The 23,471-nt window shown below is 39.9% G+C and overlaps 1 protein-coding gene across 1 annotated transcript in view; it reads right to left on the bottom strand.

Moving 5' to 3' along the window:
* Nucleotides 1–10,838, bottom strand: part of mgat5b (alpha-1,6-mannosylglycoprotein 6-beta-N-acetylglucosaminyltransferase B) — a 51,728-nt gene extending 40,890 nt beyond the window's left edge. The window contains 2 exon segments of the mRNA XM_029438317.1: nt 9,023–9,135; nt 10,460–10,838. Of these exon segments, the coding sequence (XP_029294177.1) occupies nt 9,023–9,135; nt 10,460–10,527 (181 nt within the window). The 5' untranslated portion in view covers nt 10,528–10,838.
* Nucleotides 10,839–23,471: the final 12,633 nt, after the last annotated feature.

The following is a 23,471-nucleotide window of genomic DNA, read 5'->3' on the forward strand; positions in this document are numbered from 1 at the left end:
AGTCACAATTTTTATAACTTTTCATCGTTACGGTCTTTAGATGGTACTAACCAAATTTGAAGTCAATCGAATGAAATCTCTAGAAAGAGTTTGTTAAAGTACAGCGCCCTCAAATGTAAAAAAACCCGTTGTAAAATAAAAAATGGCCGACTTCCTGTTGGGTTTACAATATACCTCCAATTAGACTTTTTTTGTACACGTTACATAAATGTACATAATTTCATACATGTACATAATTTCATACATGTAGGTGAAACACACGTCAGGGGTTGCGTTCTAGGTGGCGCTGTTCAGCCATTTTGGCACGCCAATGCGCAAGACCCATATTTTGCGCAACTTTTCACCATGTTTGAATTTTGTGTCAAGTTTAATCGCGTTTTGGAGCACGTTTAGGAACTCAAAAATGCTATTCAATGTGGGAAAAAATGATAATAGTAATAATAATAAATCCTACAATTTCAATAGGGTCCTTCGTTGTCAGTGTTCGGACCCTAATAATGCGACTGTTGGGACTTGGGAGCGAATCATTTGAGAAAGAACCAGCAACAGCCCAAAATTGTTTCTGGAGACTGTGAGCAAAAGTAAGCCTCACTTCTCAGTGTTCCCTCATCAATTGCATTAGGCTTTAGAAACTGCAATGTAGGCAGACTTACTTCTCCTGTCAGAGTTCATTTATCACTTCCCAAGTGAAAGTCACCTTTCTCTGAAAATAAATTGTATTACATCACCAGTAAATAAAATAAGGACCAGGGGAAAAACTCCCACTTCTATTGGTCTGTGAGCATGTGTGTAGATACTGTTGATATGCATGTGTGTACGAATTGCAAAAAAGAAAGCTGCAGTCCAAAGCCCAGAGTCCCTACATATCTTCCCTTTGTTGCCTGTAGGCCTACATATTTTCTTCTATGAATTAGCACTGTTGCAGTCATATCAAGAATATCTTCATTTGAACCGGCCTTAAGATGTCTCGCTTTGAATAATTCAGCAGTTAGGCAACATTTTTTCCTTCCACAGACAGAAAGAGACTAGATTAATTTACATTCAGATTTGGAGCAGCAGTTAAACAATTCATTTTAAAAGAAGAATGACACAGGATAGGAAAAGAGATGAGATTTAAGAAGGAGTGAAGCACTGCAGGGTATAACTAGAGAACAGCAAACGCTACCAAATCCGGCTTGGGCCGTAAAGTGTGTGTGGGTGCCTTTAGCGCCTTTACTAGGACCACCCCCTCTTTAAACTCAACCTTCATTTTGATCTAAACTACAGACCTGCAAAGTTTTGTGACGCCGAATAGGGCCAGGGACGTAAATTGGGGGGCCAATTGACTTTCATTTTGATCTCACACACACACACACACACACACACACACACACACACACACACACACACACACACACACACACACACACACACACACACACTTGTTGTCCACTAACTGTCTGAAACCTGTTGCATGTAACCGTAGGACCAAACCTTGAGCACCAAAATCAATTATTTCACCATTGTTCTGTACATTTACTTTTGTGGACACAAACTATTTGCTGAATTCAGAGGATCCTCTATCAACTCGGGTGCACTTGCTGCACTAAATCTAAGCAAAGCCTCTGGGTTAAAGTGTGGGTAGAACTCACATTTCTTCACAGTAATGCTCCACGCACACATTGAGCTCGTAAATCACTATTACCGAGACCCAACACCCTTCCTACGTAGTACATTTTTAGAACTGAGCCTTATATATGTTTGCAATCAACTGTTCATCAGACAGCTTTTTACTCTTGTTTCCTGTTGCCTCCTGGGAAACATTGGTTAATGTGTTTTTCCCAATGCGCAGTCCGGCTGGCTGGCTGGCTTATCAGGAACTGTTGGTATCTATGTGCTAATGCTCAGCCTGCTCTGTGTCATTTCTCATCTGCTGGTTAATAAAGGGCCGATTTAGCAGCAGCTAATCTCCTTTAACGACTCAATTTCGGAAGTGCCACAGCACAATCGATATTATGAACAAATTCCAATTAGATCGGCATTTGTACTGTAGCCTGCTGTGTGTACTGAGAAACACTGGCCAACCAATCAACCACTTCCCCTAAAAAGACTCACTGGCTACAAGCATTGTGACACAGAACAAAACGTTACTTTAACAGGTTGCTAAAATCACAGCTAAAGATATAAGGAATGTAAAGTAATGTTGAATACAGCTATAAGCAGATTCTAATGTCCCTCACACACCTGTGGACACTTATTCCAAGACGAGGCAGTGCTTGGTCAACCTCCCACCAGCTGTTTCACTTACTACTTTCAGCTCATTCTTGCAAAGTCATGTCTTTTATTTCACTGCAAGCAAATATTTCTCCTGTCTTTTCAGACCCTGACATTCCCCATCACCTGATCCCTCCACCGTCACATCTGCTCCTAACTTCGGGTGGTTCAGTGCGAGGCAACAAGGGAAGTGCCCAAATGCAGTCAAGACAGGTAAGAACAGTTTAGGGATTTATTAACAAAGTGAAGGTATATATATATATATATATATATATATATATATATATAGGCTTACAGGCAGGCAGGTAGAGGAATCATGAGGCAGGCAAGTGTCTAAAAACTGGTAGGGCAGCACAAACAGGCAAATAAATCCTGAGAGCAAGGTTGCTGAGCAGGTCAGCAACAGGTCAAAGTCCAGGAACAGGTAACAAGGGAAAATCAGGAGCAGATTGGGGTCAGGGAAAGTGGAAACAGGTGACACCCTACACCCTTCAGTGTAGGGCCTACACCCTCTCCCTACCCCAGTACAATCTGTGTGGAAGGCCTCCCATATTAAGTGCCATTTCAAACCAATTAGTGGGGAGTGGAAGTGGTTCTTCATTGATGCCAACTAAACCAGCTGCAAACAGCTCAGATTAAGATAGACATTTAGTATAAATATTTATTATAACGTCATAAAGACGTTACTTTAACTTAAAGATAACATTGTATTTAGGATCTATTATACCTTTTCTATTCTATAAAATGGTAGACATATTGTATATTTACAGGGACTGTTGCAAAAATCAAGCAACCAATACACATCAGAGTTAAAAACCACAATATGTTTGCAAAAAGAATAAATGCTAGCAAAGAAGCGTTGTAGTTTTATTTAAACCATAGTTACATAAAGTTACGACAGTTTCCAGCTTGCGTTGGAGAGAGGGAAGCTTGCCTCTGTATTTATACCCTACACCTTAATGAATGGTGCTGTCAGTGTGATTACAAGTGGAGTTCACTCAGTCACAGAGTGGGAGGGTGCAGAGGCCAGATTGTAGTTGGGCCATAGGTCTGAGGAAGTGGGGATGTGGCTGGAGACAGAGAGGCAGAATATGATGATCCCGGCCTTTTTGCCTTGTTATCCTGCTGAATTCTGCGCCCTTACCTGTTTTATCTGCAGATCATGCTTTTAGGTCTTCACCCCGTTTTACTGAACCATTGCCGCTAAAGCATTTTACAAGACTGACAGATTAGTAGTTTGTTCAGCTTCAAATGTTCCCCAGAGAACATCTGCTTGCATTCGAGTGTCAAACAGTGAGAGGCGCCTGTGCTTTTTATTGATCAGTCCGTCTGTGGTTCATTTAGATTTGGCCTCTCAAAACTGAATTCACAGATCATTACAAAACAAACTGAAGATCTTTCATCACAGATTCTGTGGCTCAGTGTATGTCACGAAAGTCATCAAACACAGTCAGCAAGTCCTTCAGTTGGAGGTTATGCTTTAGATGTTTCAATAGTTGCATTTTAATTATTTAAAGAGAGCAGCCAAACAAAATCACATTGACAAATGACTTACTGTGCCAAAACCAGAAGCTTCCACACTGAAATTAACTGAAATTATAGACATTGTTGGGCGGGGGTGGAGGGGCGGGTCGCTGGGCGACATTTTCTTTTTCTATTGTTGGAGTAATGGTCAATAAAATGGACAGTGTCTCTACAATTAATCATATATAGAAATATATATTTCTCCTCCCCATTGGCATAATTGAAAGCCTAATAAATAAATCCTGTCATCCCTGAAGTGCATGCTGGCTTGCTATTTTTTCCCAGTGAGGGGCCTCAGGGTCAGACTCCTTCATCTCACCTGTCACCAGGATAAATGGTTGTATTCCCTCCTACTTTGCACTGCACACACATGCACGGATGTCCTCTCGCTACCAATTCAAATATTCATTACACAAAAGGCTGATTGAGATTGAGTTTCTCTCTTCTTTTTTGGCAGGGCGGCAACTGACAGATCCAGACGCTATTAGAGCAGAACACCTCCGTCACCTGCTGTATCCTCCAGCCTTATTGCACCTGACAGCCTGGAAAACGAGGAAGCTACTCCGACTCTCTGTAGTTTCAATTAAAACCGGAATCTATCTCCTTCCTTAGTTATCTCCCCTGACCCTTCCCACAGTATGCAGACGTAGACTAACAAGTTTAGTTAGAGGCATGGTGATTTTTTTAATTAAACTGCAGCCTTATGTTATTGATTTTCCACAGCTTTAACTTTAATTTAGTGTTTGATACAAGCACACCTGCCAACGTCGAAGGTGAGGAAAGGCTGACTCAGACACAGAGCCCAGGGTCTGCTAATATACCCTTATTAAAAACACATATTCCTCAATTCACCCAGAAACACAAGTGTCACAATAATTTTCAAGGACGGGAGTTTAGTTTTATTCTCTTTAATGCTCTCACTGCTCAGATTTGGCAGAACCATAAAAATATGATGATGATTTGCATAAACACATTTCCTGTTTTCAGCAATTCTTGCAGGAATGCAAAAGAAACAACAAGAATAGAAAATGCTACCTAGACCAAGTGTGAGAGTGAACTTCCTGACCCAGTTTGCAGCTCATAGCAGGCAATGCCTGATCAACAATACATGTGCTCCAAAAGAGGCTGAAATCAACCGGCAAACCAAATGCAACAACAGAGCACAGGGTGTTGTCACTTTATAAATTAGTCTCCGTGTTGCTTGTGGAATAATTACTTTGAAAATGAGTCTGTAATACATGTCCACGTGCATGCACACACTTCATGGCCACATTCAGATAAAAAGGTAATAACGTTGCAGAAGCTAATTTACAGAAACGATCAAAACTGTAATACTTGATTTCCTTCCTGCTTGCCCCAGGAGACTATTTAATCAACCAAGTTCTCCACCAACACTTTACCACACAAAATTAAATCCACACCAATTGTGTTTCCCAAGAGTCGGTTCTACAATAGAATAATAAGCAGGCAGCAGTTGTCAACAAACCAAATACACACAAATAATCTCTGAATAAAATGTGTCTATTGTAATGCCAAACAACAACACAAAGAGCAAAAACACCCTGTTGTAGATCAGCTTCTGCCTAAATACCTATCAAATGATACTTTAAATAAAAAGATGCTGAACGCCACAAGGCCGTAAACAACAAAGCAATCTGAGACACAGAAAACATGCTTGCAGTTGAATCTGGTAACTGCCCATCTTGGCGAAAACAACAATCAGTGCAACCCCATGTTGTTGTACCTGCCTCACAATCCAAGAGAAAATCACTGGTCTTTCCAGTAGGTGACAGGAGCTTGTGATAGAGTGAACGGTGAACTGTGATTTTGTCAATCACAGAGCCAGGAAGTCAGCTGCACATTCATTGGCAGTTTTTCCTCCCTACCGGTAAAGTTGCATCAGCAACAAAGGTCAGTTTTTTTTATGCACAATAACTACACACGCTGCAGGAGAGCGCTTCAATTTCAATCAGATTATTTATCCCATTTCTCACTCAAACGAAGTACTGAGGTTCACAGCTTTGATAGACCTGCAAATGCCACACCCTTACAAGGAGCGATGTCAGGAAAGACTCATTTTCATGCATCACGTAGCGAGAACCGTTGAGCCGTGAAATAAAAAAAAAGTACTGTCAGAATCTGTGAAAGGATCGCAGTGAAGGGGGATACTGAACACGACGCTCCTTCCACACCTGATGCTCTGCTACGTGACTCAGTGATGGATTAAAACTTTGTGGAAAAGGCAGGTTTTCTTTTACATTTAGTCCTGCAGAGTTGCAGCAGTGCAGCCACAAAATAATGACATTATTATTCTTTGCAGAGCGATTTCTACATGTGTTTGCAGCTATATGCATACAGCATAATAAACTAGAATGGCACTTGGAGAGCGCAGAAGTCTGGCTCTTCCGAATTTGGTTTGTTAATGAGCTTTAAGTGGTAATGTGGAAACAACAAAGAAGAAGTGGGTTTTTTTGTTCTTGCTCAGAGTGTTTAATCAACACATTAATAGCTGAGTGGTTGTTCCGATTTGAGGGAGCATTAACTCAGTAGGAAACTACTTTTTCCAGTTATTCCGACACCACATGAATGAATGCCCATTGTGTATTGCAAAAGAAAGTGAAACATAATGCGTGCATCTGCCTCGCTATTCGGATCCGTGCCAAAATGTAATGGGTTCCTCGAAGTTTCATGAAAACACATATTGCACGGGTTCAAATAAAGGAGTTTGGACAAAAACAGAAGAAAACATCTGGTTTCGGGGAGAGATGCAACACTCTGCCCGCTGGAAAACATGTTTTTCCATCAGCTGACAGTGGCTAAAAAAAGCTCAGGTAATGGAGCTTGCAGGTAGGAATAAAGAACACATTTACATCTGAGCCATTTAGTCTTGCTCTGACTGGCTAACACCTGAAAGTCTTCTATAGGACTATTTCTCTCTTTGTGGCAAAGCTGCAATAAGACCCCTCTGGTAAAAAGGCACACTGTGAAGGTGGTCTTCAAAGAGCTTATTAGAAAGCTACAGTAGACCTCTGGAGCCTTTAAGATCTAGGATCAAACGCTTCCGGCTTTCATGCTTCCTACTCTGGTAAAAATCCCTTCCCTCGGCCTCCCTTTTACTTCTTCTCCACATCATTAGCTTCCTGTACATTCAAAAGAAAGTAACGCATGCATTTTAAAACTGGATATATTACTTTGTATCCAAATGCAACTTAGTATGTGTTTTTTTGTTACTCTGGCTCTGGAGTGTCAAATAGTGCACTACTTTATACATAGTACATAAACTGCAGGAAACAGAGCATGTGGGAAAAGCAGGTAAAAGAGTCTTTGAGCATTTTAGGTACGATTTTTAACAGAAAATAATGCCAAATCAGGTAAAAGACACTGAGCTGGAGAGACGAGCGATAGCGAAAGCGGTAATCTGAGTCAGGAAGGCAGAGAGAGAAACAGAAGATGGCAAGACAATAATTATACATTTTTCTTCACACGTTTTGCTCTTCCGGCAATTGAGCAACAAACTGGGAAGTGGGTTCGCTCAGCACAGCCTGGCCGTGTTGTGTACCTGCATATTTAGCCGATCACACACACGTTGGTTCAGGTGTATGTGTGCATATACGGCTCTCCACAGCAGAGGCTGGATGGGTGTGTACACTAAGTATTATGACGTTCCCGCTCCGCTGAACAATTCATCCCAGCTCTTTCGTTACGCTAAATCTGCATGTCGCTAATCCTCATTCCCCAAACGTGCACATGTACACAAACACACACTGAGGGGGAGAATTTACATAGCTTGACTGTCCCTGGTTAGTGGCGAGGTGGTGTTTAATGAGCTGGAGGCCGAATGCCTTCCCTTGACTGCAGCCTGTGAGTGGTTAATTAATCAGACAGCTCTACTGTCTTCCACCCCTCTCACCCCCCCCTCTCTTTATCTCTAGAGAACCAGTTCTGTATATACTATATCATACATGGGTGAGAGTCTTAAAATGGTCTCCCATGATGACACCTGATGCCCCTCCCTACAACACCGCCCCCTTGCATTACACTTCCAGGATTACACTGTTTTTCCCGGAGGTGTTCCAACAACGAGACCATTTTTTTTAACAACAAGAGTTCAATCATTAAAGACAGTCAGTCAAAAATATTGCACAACAAACAACCACAGAGCCACATGATGTTCACTGATTGGCTCAAAGATGGACTGCATTATTCAAGAGGGATGAAATGATTGCGGTTCGCCTCATTTGCATTGCCTCTTCCCGTGCCAGCTGGTATCCGTCACACAGAATGACATGCAGTGTCAACATTGTGCCACGCAGCGATAAAAAGGTGAGAGACAAAAGTCCACAAGCCATCACTGACTCTCCCAAATGGCAAATGCTGTCGTGGTTAATATGCACAGGCACAGAGCACAAACACAGAGAACGTGCTGAGAAAGATAACAAGTTTCTCTCAGGGATGGTCTCTCTCAAATTGTTTGGATTTGTTTTTCTGCCGTGGCTTTGATTTGTTTGATCTGTGCAAAGGCAATGTCAGTGTTGCTGGCAGCATTTGAGTGTCCATTTGGACTTTAAAAGATGAGATTATTCTAAAAGAAAAGTGACCTTTTTATAAACAAAAACATAATACAATGCTGAATCATACAGCCATCACTGAGAAACAAATGCACCACTGTTCCATGATAACATCACAGTCAACATGTACAGTACTGGTTTACTGTCTTATAAACATTACTTATACTATTAATTGTATTAGTATTATTAATTTCACTTTTAAAACTTCACTGCCAGATTCATTTATTTGTTTGCAATAACTTATGTTTGCTTCAGTGAGCTTACAAGAGTAATTTCACTGTTGAACTATTTCCCCCTATGATCAATTTCTGCACTGCGTGAATACAAGGTCAACATAACGGACATATAAAGATTCACAAATTGGTAAAGTAAATCCCACCTCAGTCTCCACTAATAGGTCAGTTAAAATTAGTTCATATGGGTCAGAACAATGTCATGTGAGCAGAGATAAAAACAGCAGGTGTAAAAAAATGTAAATGGAGCCTCTCCGGGTGGCATGTATACCCCCCCGACGCATACACAACGAGCGAAGTGAGCCCGTCTGTCAGCCCCCCGGCAGCAATCAAGGAAGCCCGACGAAGTTCTCAGCGTGTTCCCAGCCTGTTCATTACCAGCGCAGGGCACAGCCACTGTACTGTCAGAGGCGAGCAAGCACTGACGTGTAACTGCAGGCTTACCTTCGGCTCGCACCGTGAAGGGAGAATCTCCGGGTCTCTTGGTCGAGAACTGGCCCCCGAGAGAGGTCATTAGAAAGCACAGGCTGAAGAAGCCAATCCCCACCACAAAGATCCTGCAGGAGATAGACAGAGACAAGAGTTATGACAAGGTCAGAGCTCATGAGAGAAAAGAGTACAGACAAGAAAATAGAAAAAGAAAATGAGAAACAAGGCATGTGTGAAAGAGCATGAACTCTTTGAGACAACATCACTCTAAGTCCTTTGTGAGGCTTCATGGAGCATGGACACATTTGAGTGAAGTTCATATTGTACCAACAATACCCTGGAAAAACCCTGTGTACTTGCTTGACTGTGTCATCTCAGATGAACCATTACACGGATGGGTTTTCTGCATCACACTGTGCTCATTGAGCTGACATCCAAAACAAAAGCATTAAATTACAGGCAAATGGTTGCTTTTGGGACAGAGCGGCGAGCACACAGCAAACATATCTCAAGTTCTCAAGCTTTGAAAACAAACATTTTGGAACCAATTAGCTCAGCACTGGCTGGTTTGGCACACTCCAGAAGTCGTGCTGAGAAAACGTTTGGAAACAATATTTTTTTTTGTATAGAGGGGAACTGCAGGACAGATTGTCGCACCTCCATTCTATACACCACAGCTTGCTTTCTATAATTCTTATAAGGTGGAAAGCTGACAACAGAGAGGCTGCAGTTGCTCAGCTAGAGCCCGAGTGAGTGCTAGTGCCATATTAGTATATGTGAGGTAATGGTGAAAATACTGGGAGTTGATGTTCAGGGAAGCGAGCACACTGTGTGGGAAAACATAAGTATATGATGCTACAGTGAGACCATCTACTGAACTGTACAGCATGCGAGTGTAAATGTTAAATCAGGTCACGGCAGAGAGCGTAATGTGTAACACCACTGTGACTGTATTCACTCAGAAAGCTGGAAAACATCAGGGAACTTTACGCCTGGAAAAGAGACTCTTCACAGGCAAGGACACCATCACTATTGCGGTGATTCTTAATTTTCTTAATGCTAATGAGCCCTGCAGCTTGTGTATCTGGTCAAAAGTGTTGTTGATGAGTTTATACAAGCTTGAGTTGCTTCTCTCCAGCAGCTGCTGGTGGTGGAAGTTTGAGCTGTGTTAGCAAACGTTAATTATGGCACACAATGTATCCTGTTGTTCTAATTAATGCCAATTGTCTAAACTTGCAAGACTTGCTCTGACAAGACATACATACATTTACATTGCGACTCAAGAACTACTCATTTTGAGCCTACTCCTTTCAATTTCATCATGTCATTTTTTATATTTTATGATCCAGAATAAAAAAAAAAAACCATCACAATGTATTCAAACATTGTGTAGTCGAGTGTAGTCTACTGGTAGTAAACAGAGAGGTTTCAAGCTGTTCAAGCTGTTCTTACCTGAATGGTTTGAAAGTGAGAAGACATCTCCTCACCATAATGGAAAGGTCGCTGCTGGCTGAAATCATTTTCCACACACGTACACAGCGCCGGGTCTCCTTAACATTGTGCGCGTCTGTTTGACAACCAGAGTCAAAAACATAACTTTCAAACCAGAGTCCTGAAGATTGACACAGTGCAGGCAACTTCAAGTCCGACAGCTGTCCGTGTTGTGCTGTGTGTGAACGTCCTGCTGCAGCAGCGTCGCGATATGATCCTCCTTTTCCGATTCTGCAGAGGAATAAATATGAACCTTTAATCAGTTATGATTGTATCCCGAACATTGTTGGATAGCGGCACCGAGTGAAACAACACATGACTGCTGAGTTCCCTGAATTCATCTGAGTGGCTGCTGGAGCACTGACTTACTCTCCTCTCATTGAGTGAGCGGCTCGTTTACTCATAGCGCCATCTAACGGCCAATAATAGAAAACGAAATATTTATCTTAAGAAAACAGACCATGGATGAAGAAACAGACACTAATAATAGACGCAGCTCATTCTAGTATTAGTTACTAAAATGATGTTATATTGAAAAGAAAGCGGGGTATGATGGCCTACAATGCAAGACGTCCTTCTCAGTAGATTAACAGCAGTGAACTGACATGAAGGATACAATGGCAGGTTAATTCAGCAAAAACAGAGCACTATATAGTCCTATGAATGATATGCAATTGTCTCAAAAAGCACATTAAGCGCCATTTTAAAACGTAATATTGCACATAAAATGTGTTCCCTTTCAGCACCGTGGACAGCTCCGACTGCCGCCCTGCAGACAGCAGCTCAGCAGCGACACCTAGAGGACTGACCACAGAATACACTGACAGCTCTGTGCTCAATTCAATTAATAGTGTCATATTTTCGTAGAAAAAAACTCCTCTTTAATATTTATTTATGGCTTTTAAAAGACATTGCAAAATGTAGAAACGAAAACTGGCAGATTCTCTGAAGATAGATGTCTTTCAAAGTGGAAAGTATTATCATGAGCTATTTGAGAAGCCACGGAGAAAAATAAACTGTAATACCTTCCTGATAAAACATTGGCTTTTAACTTCCTTTAAAGAGACATATCATTACATTATTGACAAGTTAATATATTGTTCAATTAAATACATAATACAGCTGGTATCGTGGTCAGCTTCTGGCACAATCACAAAGGGACGTTTGTTCCTTATAGTCCCTCAGATGTTGTTGTTTTCATTGAAATGGTTTTCTTTTGGTTTGTCCATGGCTTTATAAGAAGAAGAAAACACATTATGACTTTACCTGAGTATACCCGGTGTACTATTTTAAACTCATCCTGGAAAGAGTCACCATCAACAAGTCATCCATCCAGTGTCGGCCTAATAGACAGCAAGCGGCAGCATCCTCTGTTGCCATAGGAACTGTTTTCACTCGTACTATGTTGGCTCTGCCTGTTGCCGCTATTGCCTCTTGGCCCAATGCCCAGAGAGACTGGCTCTGCTGACATTACGAGCCCAGGCTGATGTTTAAAAATGCATCACTGGTCAGATCACATTCAGTTACTCTAAAATGACAACATGGTCTTCATCTGTCCAGCTGCAGGGCGTCAATACAGGACTGGGTGACAGAAAACCTCAGCAAGACAGTGTGTGCGTGTGCGTGTGCATGTACGTGTGTGTGCTATATAATCTGACAAGCACAAATCTTTTTCCTTCTATTTCAAAGCAATGTTTAGCTATGGCTGCACAAATGATCAAAACAAAAGACAAGCAAGTGTTCATTGAATCTGAGATAAGCCCTCACATCCTTTCGATGAGAGGATGAATTATAATGCCACCTGGAGAGAGTTGAACCAAGCAAAGTACCACCAGCAGCATCCTGTCCGGATATCTCTCATACTTTATCTTTCATTTCCTCTTTTTCATTTCCTTTTCTCTACTTTACTTAGCTTCCTCCAGTCCTCAGTAATGTATTCTTGTCTGGATGTTTTTCATTTTTCTTCTTGTTCTTATTCTTCTCCAGCTTCACATTGACCTCTTCACAACTGCATTATCCACAATATGTGTTATCGTACTGACATTTACGTTCTCTCTTTCTAAGTCTCTCTATATTTGTCTCTGTCTGTCTTCTTGTCTCTTGAGTATCTCTTTCCACTGCAGTTTCTCTCTCCCTCCCACTGTTTGTTTTGGACTCCCTCTGCTTTACTGAGGATTCACAGAAGTGCCCAAGGACAAAAGACGCTAAAAAGCACTTATACATATAAAACTGGGAAATGCAGAAATGGAAAATGCAGGTGTATATGTGAAGGGTGGTGATGGCCTAGTGGTACGCCTTCCAAACCAGATAGTCATGAATTCAATACCAGGCTGCCACCATTGTGCCCCTGAGCAAGGTACTGAACCCTGAGCTGCTCCAGGGAGACTGTCCCTGTAGTTAGTTCACTGTAAGTTGCTCTGGGTAAGAGCAGTCTGCCAAATGACCTGTAATAATGTAATGTAATGTGTTACAAAATAGGAGTCAAATTCACTCAGGACTGTAGAAATAAAACCCAGTTATATTGAATCTTTAGTGCATCTAGTGTTTTACTTGTTTGTCTGCCATAAATGTTAGAATAAAACAGGGACTGAATCCTAAACAGCACAGTTCACATCGCATAACTTACTTTCTCTGCTGAGCTTCACTTAAAGCAGCTGAAACACAAATGTGCCTGTGAAGTACTTTCATAAGAAGTAAACATATTCCTGTCTTCAGTGCCCTTTGACTGCCAAAATCAATGTAAAATAAATATTTTAGTTTGCTTCAGAAGAATCGGATAGGTCTAAAAACATGGAAACGGCCCAAACATAGAGAGCAGGTAGAAATATCAATATTGTTTGGCTGGATAGGCGACCACCAGAATACAAACAGTGAGACAGTTATATTTTGGGATACTAACATTACATTATAATGTCAGAGTTAATATTCTGTTGTTTAGTGGTTCCCAATCTTTCCTGACTGAACCCTAACCCCCACATCTCCTTACTGATGAACTCAAGTAACGTGAACAGTTCCCACTTTATGTTCCAATAAACTGTGTGCATTGTATTGAACTGGATGTTGATTATATAAAACTGTAGGCCATATTGTTTGTTGTATACATTTTTCATACAACTTAATTGTGACTGTTTAAAGCTAGGGTGGGTGAGATTGGAGAAATCAGCAAGAATAAACTAGATTATTAAAACAAATTTACCGAAAAAACCAGACTAGTGTTAATAATAAGCTTTATTTGTATAGCACCTTTAATACAAGAATTGCAGCCCAAAGTGCTTCACAGCAAAAACATAACAATTAGTACAAGATTAGAGAGAATAAGAGCATTTACAGTACAATAATCACAGTGTTGATGTAAATGAGTCTGAAGTACTATTATAAAAATAGCCGAATTAAAATAGTATAAAATAGCAGATAAAATTGCAGAATTGTTGTGTTGCAACGACTCTTGCAGTGAAAGCCACTTACAGCCTATCACTCGTTAAATCTCTCCAGAAAGTCGCCAAGTTTGAAACACTAACAGCCCGTCTCTTTAGGCCACTCCCTCGAAAGTAGTATCATAAACGTAAATCATAATGAACGTAAACAACGAACATGGCTATTATTAGTACTCACAGCTTTCTAGCTAGCTTAATGTGGAAGACTCCGGTCACGCGCAATTAGTGCACGAGCAGAGTGCACGCAGGTAGACAGGTAAGTAGTTTGACAGGCACGTCGGCCGAATGATGAATCGGTCTAATTACAGTCCTGTGCCACAATTACTGGGTTATTTTTTGTTTCTTGATAGAGCATTTAATTAATGGACTGTTGTAGGGATATAAAGAGTAGGCTATCTCAACAAATGTAACAAAGACATTTCTAAAACACTATGAAAACACACTGCACACCCTAGTTAAACTAGCTTAATTTGATAAAGACTGTATTTGTAGCCTACTAAAGTTAATGTTGCCACAGCATGTATCAGTTACTTATTATTATCAGTAATTAGTTAACTATTTCAGCCATTTATACATTACTGTTAGCTAACTATTTCAACTATTTATCCTTTAGCTAGCTTACTATTTCAGCCATTTAGCCATTACATTTAGCTAACTATTTCTACCGTTTCCTTAAAAAAATTGTATGGTTACTATTGGTTTAATTTCTAGAAACGCATAAACTTGGTTCAATTAGCTACTAAACATTAAAAGCTAAACTGACAAGAAGTGAACAAACTCTGACTGTAGCTGCTCATATAGGAACACCCTGCTTTCACTTGACTTTCACTCGTCCAAGCAGCTGTCGAACCAGATCATTCAACATGTTTCAGGTAGAGAAACCAGCTTGTGCCATTCAGCCATTAACTGCCAGTCCCACAATGAGCCACACTAATTTTTGACATGGACTGACTCCAACCATGGAGACTTGAGAGACAAGATTTTCTTTAAATTCTTCATATCATTCTCTCCAGCTTGCTGCATTCGCCAGCCACACAGGATTATCTATTTCTCACAGAGGAGCTCTCTGCAGATATCTGACTGCTCATAGATAGATCACCAGTGTTTTATGTCCAACACTACCATAAATGTAACTGGGAGTAATGGCACAGTACTTGTGATGCTCTAATATGGTGCTGAAAATGAAGCAATACCAATGATCTTAATGTTCATTTATACAGCTCCGTCAAAATTCAATGCATTACAGTTTAAATCAGGGGTCTTCAACGTTTTTCAGGCGAAGGACCCCCAAACTGATGGAGAGATGGAGCAGGGACCCCCTACTATATATATTGTATAAAATTGTGTTGTATATTAAACTGGGCCTAGAGCCATGCATAGACATTTCTTATTTAGTGAATATTAACCCTCGAAATATAGATGGTGTAGACTAAACAAATAGTTATTAGTTAATAGTTAAACAAAGAAGAGATCAATGATGGGGTCTTGTGGTGGCTTAGTGCCTTGTATTGCCACCTCTTCCAGGTTTACTGCAATTACCCAAGTCATTAAGTAATCTTGTGTCATGTGACCCAGTGATTTCCTCTTTTTTCTTTCCTTTAATAAAACCCAAACCTTTTATAACTTCCCTGTCACCTATAGGGCTCCATGGTGATATAAAGGCTCAAATACAGCGAGACCAAATTAATCATCTTGTTGATAGCGCTGCAGCCTCAGTGCGAATAACACTCGACTCTGTCGCTCCTCTAAAGAAGAAGATCATAAAACAGAAAAAGAAAGCTCCATGGCTTAATTTACAAATCCGCAAACTAAAACAAAAGTCGAGAAATCTTGAAAGTAAATGGCGTTCCACTAAATTGGAAGAGTCTCGTTTAATCTGGTTAGATCATCTTAAAACACATAAGAAGGCTCTCCGTAATGCCAGAGCAGCTTATTACTCTTCCTTAGAAAATAAGAACAACCCCAGGTTTCTTTTCAGCACTGTAGCCAGGCTGACAGAGAGCCACAGCTCTACAGAGCCTTCTATTCCTATATCTCTCAGTAGTGACGACTTCATGAGCTTCTTTAACGATAAAATTATAATTATTAGAGACAAAATTAATCTCCTCCTGACCTCAATTGGTAATGACTTAACTTCAACTGTTGGAATTTTAAAAACATCTGTAACTCCTGAAATATATCTAGACTGTTTTACTCCAATCAACCTTAACCAACTAACTTCAACAATCTCATCGTCTAAGCCATCAACCTGTCTTTTAGACCCGATTCCAACTAAACTGTTTAAAGAAGTTTTACCCTTAATTAACACCTCGTTATTAAATATGATCAACCTGTCTCTATTATCTGGCTACGTACCACAATCCTTTAAAGTAGCTGTAATAAAACCACTTCTTAAAAAGCCTAGTCTTGATTCAGAGGTTTTAGCCAACTATAGGCCGATATCTAACCTTCCCTTTCTCGCTAACATCCTTGAGAAAGCAGTTGCAAAACAGTTATGTGATTTTTTACATAATAATAGTTTATTTGAGGTTTTTCAATCTGGATTTAGATTTTGATTTTGATGTTAAACACAGACAAAACTAAAGTTATTATACTTGGCCCTAAACGCCTCCGAAACGCATTTTCTAATGACATAGAAGCTCTGGATGGCATTAATTTGGCCTCCAGCACCACTGTAAACGACAGATATTGATCAAAGATGACGCCAAGATTCCTTACAGAAGGAATCTTGGCGTCATCTTTGATCAATATCTGTCGTTTAACTCCCACATAAAACAAATCTCAAGGACTGCCTTCTTTCATCTACATAACATTGCAAAAATAAGACACATCCTGTCTCCAAATGATGCAGAAAAGCTAGTCCATGCATTTGTTACTTCAAGGCTGGATTACTGCAACTCATTGTTATCAGGTTGTCCCAAAAAGTCGCTTAAGACTCTTCAGTTGATCCAAAATGCAGCGGCACGTGTATTGACAAGAACAAGGAAACGGGATCATATTACTCCTGTATTAGCTGCTCTGCTCTGGCTCCCGGTAAAATACAGAATAGAATTCAAAATCCTTCTCCTGACTTACAAAGCAATTAATGGTCAGGCTCCAGCATATCTTAAAGATCTCATAGTACCTTATAAACCAACTAGAGCATTACGCTCCCAGACTGCAGGGTTACTTGTAGTTCCTAGAGTCTCTAAGAGTACAATGGGAGCCAGAGCCTTCAGCTATCAAGCTCCTCTCCAGTGGAACCAGCTTCCAGTTTGTGTTCGGGAGGCAGACACACTCTCCACATTTAAGAGTGGGCTAAAGATTTTCCTTTTTGATAAAGCTTATAGTACACACGACATCTATTGCACGTCTGTCCGTCCTGGGAGAGGGATCCCTCCTCAGTTGCTCTCCCTGAGGTTTCTTCCATTTTTCCCCCTTTAATTATGGGGTTTCTTTTAGGAAGTGTTTCCTTGTGCGATGCGAGGGTCTAAGGACAGAGGATGTTGTAACCTGTACAGTCTGTAAAGCACACTGAGACAAATGTATAATTTGTGATATTGGGCTATACAAATAAATTTGATTTGATTTGATTTGATTTGACTGGTCTCAGCAGAACAGAGAACTTCTGAATTAGGTGAGAAAACAGCATGTCTGAAGATATCTATGCCAAGCCAGACGTCACACGGTCAATGCAGATCCATCCAGAACAAGAGATCAGGATCCCCATCCAGACGCTACAAAACACCTCTTTGTTTTCTGTGTTGTGATTTGATTTTAATGTGTCATGAAGAAATCTTGTTACAATGAAAATTAGATAATTCAGTTATTACAAGAAAATCTAAATATTTGCCTTTTATCATATCTTTTTTATGTAATTATAACACAGTAATTACATACATAAAACAGAAATACAAATATCAATTCATATTGTAGTTTCACTTAGCAGCAGAATTGAGAAGTTCACAATTGAAACAATTCTGAATAAAAACTGATTGTCGTAACAAAATAACATAAATAAAATACAAAATATGGGAAAATTAAATTTAAAAAACTCATTGAGAATTAAAGACAACAATGAATTAGATGCTACTTTGTGCAACGTGGTGACACTTTTGGATACTACAGTATGTGGTGCGCTGTGAGGCAGACTTTCTCTTACTTGGAGGTATTTTGTTGTATATGTTTTGCTAAATTATAATTGTGTAACGCATCGTTTGGTAGAGGATTGTCTTCACTAGCCTTTAGTGGGACCTCCATTTGTTATTGATATCTAACATAATATATGAACTAATAGAAATAAAACATAAATAAAACATTTACAACTGCAACATTATTGGATACTATAAGAATCCTTTATTAGTGATTTATTTATAATTGACAAGCTTTTTCTGATGGCTTATTAGAAAGTGAAAAACTCAAGACCCTTTATTAATAACTTACTAACATTTAAAGCTAAGCTAAATAATTCCTATAAACCATTCATTAGGGGTGACTTATCAGAAAGTAACTAATTTGGCAAACTCAAATAGAAAAGATAAAAAGAATTAGAAACGTGTGACGAGACAACAGCATCCAAAGTTACACTCATTTATTCAGATCCCAAAAATCTGTTTTATGCTAATTCTTGTGGACTGAAATGACCGAACTGATGACTGCAGATAATGATGAACTTTATTGAACAGTGCAAAGGATCAGAAGTAAACAGTACAAGTGCAAACTGGTCGTCTTTTTTTACGGAGCATGGCTGGAAAAGTAAGGCACTGAAGTCTCAGGTGGAGCGTCTCTGCATTCTTCAGACCTCCATTACTCTGCTTGGTGATCCTCACTGAGGTCTTCACATGGCAATAGGAGAGAAGCTGGCGGTGCAGGTTGCCGGGAGAGGCTGTAGGTGGAGGTTTTGTCTCAGCTGTATGCCAGAACCTGCAGGTGGAGGTGGTGGTCGCAGGATGCTGACAGAGGCTGTAGGTGAAGGTTTTGTCTCAGCTGTATGCCTGAATCGGCAGGTGGGGGTTATGCCTGCATGTTGCTGACAGACACTGTGGGTTGATGTTTTTCCGCAAGCTGTCTGGCAGAAACTTGCAGGTGGAGGCGGTGGCTGTAGGTTAATGATAGAGGCTGTAGGTGGAGGTTTGGCTGAAGCTGTTTGAAGGAATCTGCAGGTGGAGCCTTTGCCTGCAGGTTGCTCACAGGCGGAATTGGCTCTCCTGAAACATCCAGGTCATAAAGTGGAGGATGGAAAGCAACCCCGTAGGAAACGTCCACCAGCACCAGTCCGTCTTCATCCACTGATTGTGTGAACGTGGGACGGTCCACAGCTTCTGCTTGATACAACGTCCCAGATGTAAACTGTACGGACGCAGACGACCACTCTTGAACCTGTGAGGAGCAGAAGACACAGACACACGCTTCCTCTTCTGGGGAAGGTCTGAAGAAGCAGGAGAGCGCTGGCGCTTTTGCTTTAAAACTGGCACCTGGAGAAGGTCAGCAACACATGAGAGGATGTCAGGCTCCAGTAAACTTCTTACTTAACAACATCCTTTCAACAATTTGAAAGAATAAACATGAGAATCAAATGTCTCACCTGGTTGTCTCTGCAGCAGCAACACTGTCTGCGGGCTGCAGGATTCCTTGCGCCCTCTGCCTGGCGTGCAGAGTTTCTCCTTCCTGTCTGCTTGTCTTGCAGGTGGACGGGCACATCACACTGCAACAACACACACACACACACGTTAGAATGAGGCTTCACAAGTACAATTCAACGTTTTCAAAGCAGACATTTTGACTTCGCCCTCATGTCAGTAATAACTTAGTGATGCATATACTGTAGCCCATATTTTATATTTTAGTATATTGTATGAAAATATACATGGCACTACTGTGAATGACTGTATGTACCCAAGTACTTCAGTGCCGTAAGCCTATTTTAATTAGCTTATTAAAATGCGCAATATCAATGTGTTCCAGCTGGGAGATCAGTGATATACATTATTTTATTATGTGTATAAAGGGAATATTATTAAAACATAATTGTACGTTGTTTTTAATGAATAGTTTGACGATTCGACGGTAAATTACATAGAAAACACTGCAGACTTTCAAAGTGATCAAATCTCACATTTTCCATGATGCAAGTTTGTTGCGTCGCTTTCCTCGGTCTCTGTCAGGCTTTACTTCTTGTCAGGGTGTAAAACGTCCTCAGTAAAATCGATAATTTGGAAGAAATCGTTGAGAGAAAACTTTTCTTGACCGTTTTCAGACTTTGTTTATTTTTGAAATAATGACGGTTTATAAATGATGCACCTGGAGAAAACCATAGCAACCATGGAATCCTCCACGTGCATTTTGTACACACGTGTTCTTACAGTCACATCTTCTCTGTAGTCTGAAGTTCATACAATCAGCCTGAGATCAACTCCATATCTAAATATTAATCTCCAGCTCTGACTGCAGCCTCAGTCAGATCTGTTTTATAACACTGGACATTTATTACTCGCAGTTTTCAGTTTGTTTGCTCACATGTTACTCACAGTATTTGCAGCAGAGACATATTGTGCGCATGGACGAGCATCTTATTCACCAGTATCCACATACTTATTTATATAGCCTATCTATATATAAATAAAACTAATGGAAGCACCTGCTATTGCATCATTAGTGGTACAGACATGTTGTTGCCGATCATTCCGCACAGACAAGTTTCGTGAAACATATATTTAACCTCTTTAAAAAAGAAAAGTAGGCTATCATCTACCACTGACTGCATATTTGGATCGTTATTACGATTTTTTTAAGATCGCTTTGGCTCAGAGAGCAAAAAGAGAAGCAAATTCTGCGAGTTCATATCATAGCCTGAGTGAAGGAACAACACGTGAAAGTTGTAAAAAGCTCCTTAAAATCTTCTTCTTCTGTTATAAGGGGAAATATGAGGCCGGTTCATGGCAGAGCCTGTCAGCAATGTACCAATGACATTTGTATCAGCGGTAAATTACTTAGTAAGATATTCATATTTATTCCTTAATAATATATTTTGAAAAATCTAGATAAAGATAACTGTGCCGTTTTTTTTATGGGAACTTGGGGGCTGCAGGTTTATCAACATGCACAGAGGGCGGCACGTGGGGGTGATCAATGTGGGCCCAGCATAAAACCTTTTCTCTGGGTCCCTCAACAGGTTAATGTGCATGTGCTTTACACAGATCTTATGGAAAAGATAAAACATGTATCTCCTAAATTAGGGGTCTTCAACGTTTTTCAGGCCAAGGACCCCCAAACTGATGGAGATATGAAGCAGGGACCCCCTACTATATATATTGTATACAATTGTGTTGTATATTAAACTGGGACTAGTGCCATGCATAGACATAGTTACCCTGTTATTGTGCATTCAATACTGAGCTATTCAATTAATACACAGCTTCATATATTCATGTTTTTATTTTAAACATGTGCAAGGTGCAGGGTGGCCGTGCCACTGTCATTTATAAACATACATCTTGCATACAACACTGAGCTATTACAATAATTCACAGATTAAACATACATGTAGAAGGGACAGTGACTCCTCAAGCCATCTGTGGATGGCACACATACTCCCATATTAGTGAGATGTCTGACCCTGATCTATTTATCCATTCGCTACAATATGTTGGATTCATGTTAATGTGTATTTAAAGACATTGAAATTTGTGGAAAAACAATTGGTTGGAAAATAAATTTATAAAAAAATCAATAAATCTAATCAACCAAATTGTTTGCGACCCCCCTGAAGGCCTCTGGTCTAAATGATATATTTTATACTCTACAGAGGCTTTCACACACATACATACATACTGCCATATTTAGATTTATTAATGTTTAAAATGTGTTTTTCAATCAACACAGTTACACAGCAAGGGTAGGAAAAATAATACTGTATACCTGCAGAGCAGCACTTGACAAGCACCTCTCAGAGTTTCAGAGATTCTCCTCTTCACACCACACTGCATGTCAAAATAGGGGAATTTTACAGGTATGAGCTCACTTTGTGTGTTGGCCTATATAAACAGATCATTGTGTGACAGTTGTGTGAAAGTCAAACTTTCCAGAAACCTGGATACATTTACTTTTCGGAGATTTTTGGAAATTCCCAAGTTTCAGGAGAGTTTTGACTGACTGGCGTTTAACTCATTAGGGGAGAGAGGGGCAGTTGGGACATTTTTGTATCAATATAAAATAATCTTCCATTACTCTCAGACTACTTGAAAAATAATGAAAATATTTGTAAAAACGGTGTGTAATCTCATAGATAAGGAAATGTAAATCTGACTTAATATAATTTATTCAACATCGCAATCAAGTTTGACGGTATCTTATGAAGTAAAAACTGTTTTTTTTAAATAACTCAAAGCAGTTTGAAAAGATGTAAGGTTTGACTGCAGCTGGGTTTGTTCAGCCGTCATGCTGTGCTGTATAGGAAATGTCGTTTCAGATCTTTCTTCGATCATTTTGCAGACTGAAATAGTGCACTCATCAGTTATTTTGTACAGATCCTGACACATCAAAGAAAGCTTTTCCCGGAGGTTCAGAGCAGACTAGTCTCCTCACTCTTCTCCCTACACTACAGACTTGGTTTTCCTCTTGAGAGGAACAGATTGACTCTGAGACTCGACAAAACGGACCTTTCAAATCTTGCACATTTATAAAACAATAGTCTGGTAAATGTTCTGTTTGTTTTGGTGTTTCACAATATGTCTTTGTCTTTGTCATGACTCCAGTTGTTCTTGTTTGGCCATCCCTTACCTGTCCACCGGGCGTCCTCGGGGTCCCGTGGTGGTCTCCTGCTGCTCCTCATCTGAAATGACCGCTTGCGTATAAAGGACAGTCAGTACTTCCGGGCTGTTGTTTGTCAGTGTGTTTGGAGGTTATATAAAGTTCCCACATACCTGCAGTCAACCTGATCTGCGTATTATTGCCAATTTTCTGTCAAACAAAAATATTTTCTTTCTCTGGATATCAATAAAGTTTTGTGACAGAATATGTGCTCTCCTCTAACGGCAAGTGTCTTAATATTTGTGAAAGTAAATATCGGCTGCATTTCCAGGTAATCAGCTGCTAAAAGGTCATTGCAGTAATACACACGCTATCAGAAAATGGACACCTAACAGAGGATGTGCAGATAAAAGCCAAAACCTGAACAATTAAATCAGGTTAAATTAATTTCAAACTAATAGCATAATGCTTCACAATGGCAGTATTTATTGAAATATTGACTCATCTCAATTGCAATTTTTACATTCTACTTTGAGGTGTCACATTGTGTAAAATATCATCAATATAATTGTGTCTATTGGATAAAATAAATAATATAATGTAACACATGAAAGGCATGTATGTCTCTGTGTTAGTATAAGCATTTATGTGAAACTGTGTAATTATCCAGATGAAGACGTGTGGAAAATTGGGGTTATAATACTAAAATATGTTACATTTTCACTATTATAGTGATTTATGCTATGCTATTTGATATTTATTCTTACACATATGAGCTATTTATGGACATGTTATCAAGTAAAAATGTTGCC

Source organism: Cottoperca gobio, chromosome 8, assembly GCF_900634415.1.
Source record: "Cottoperca gobio chromosome 8, fCotGob3.1, whole genome shotgun sequence".
Taxonomy (NCBI): domain Eukaryota; kingdom Metazoa; phylum Chordata; class Actinopteri; order Perciformes; family Bovichtidae; genus Cottoperca; species Cottoperca gobio.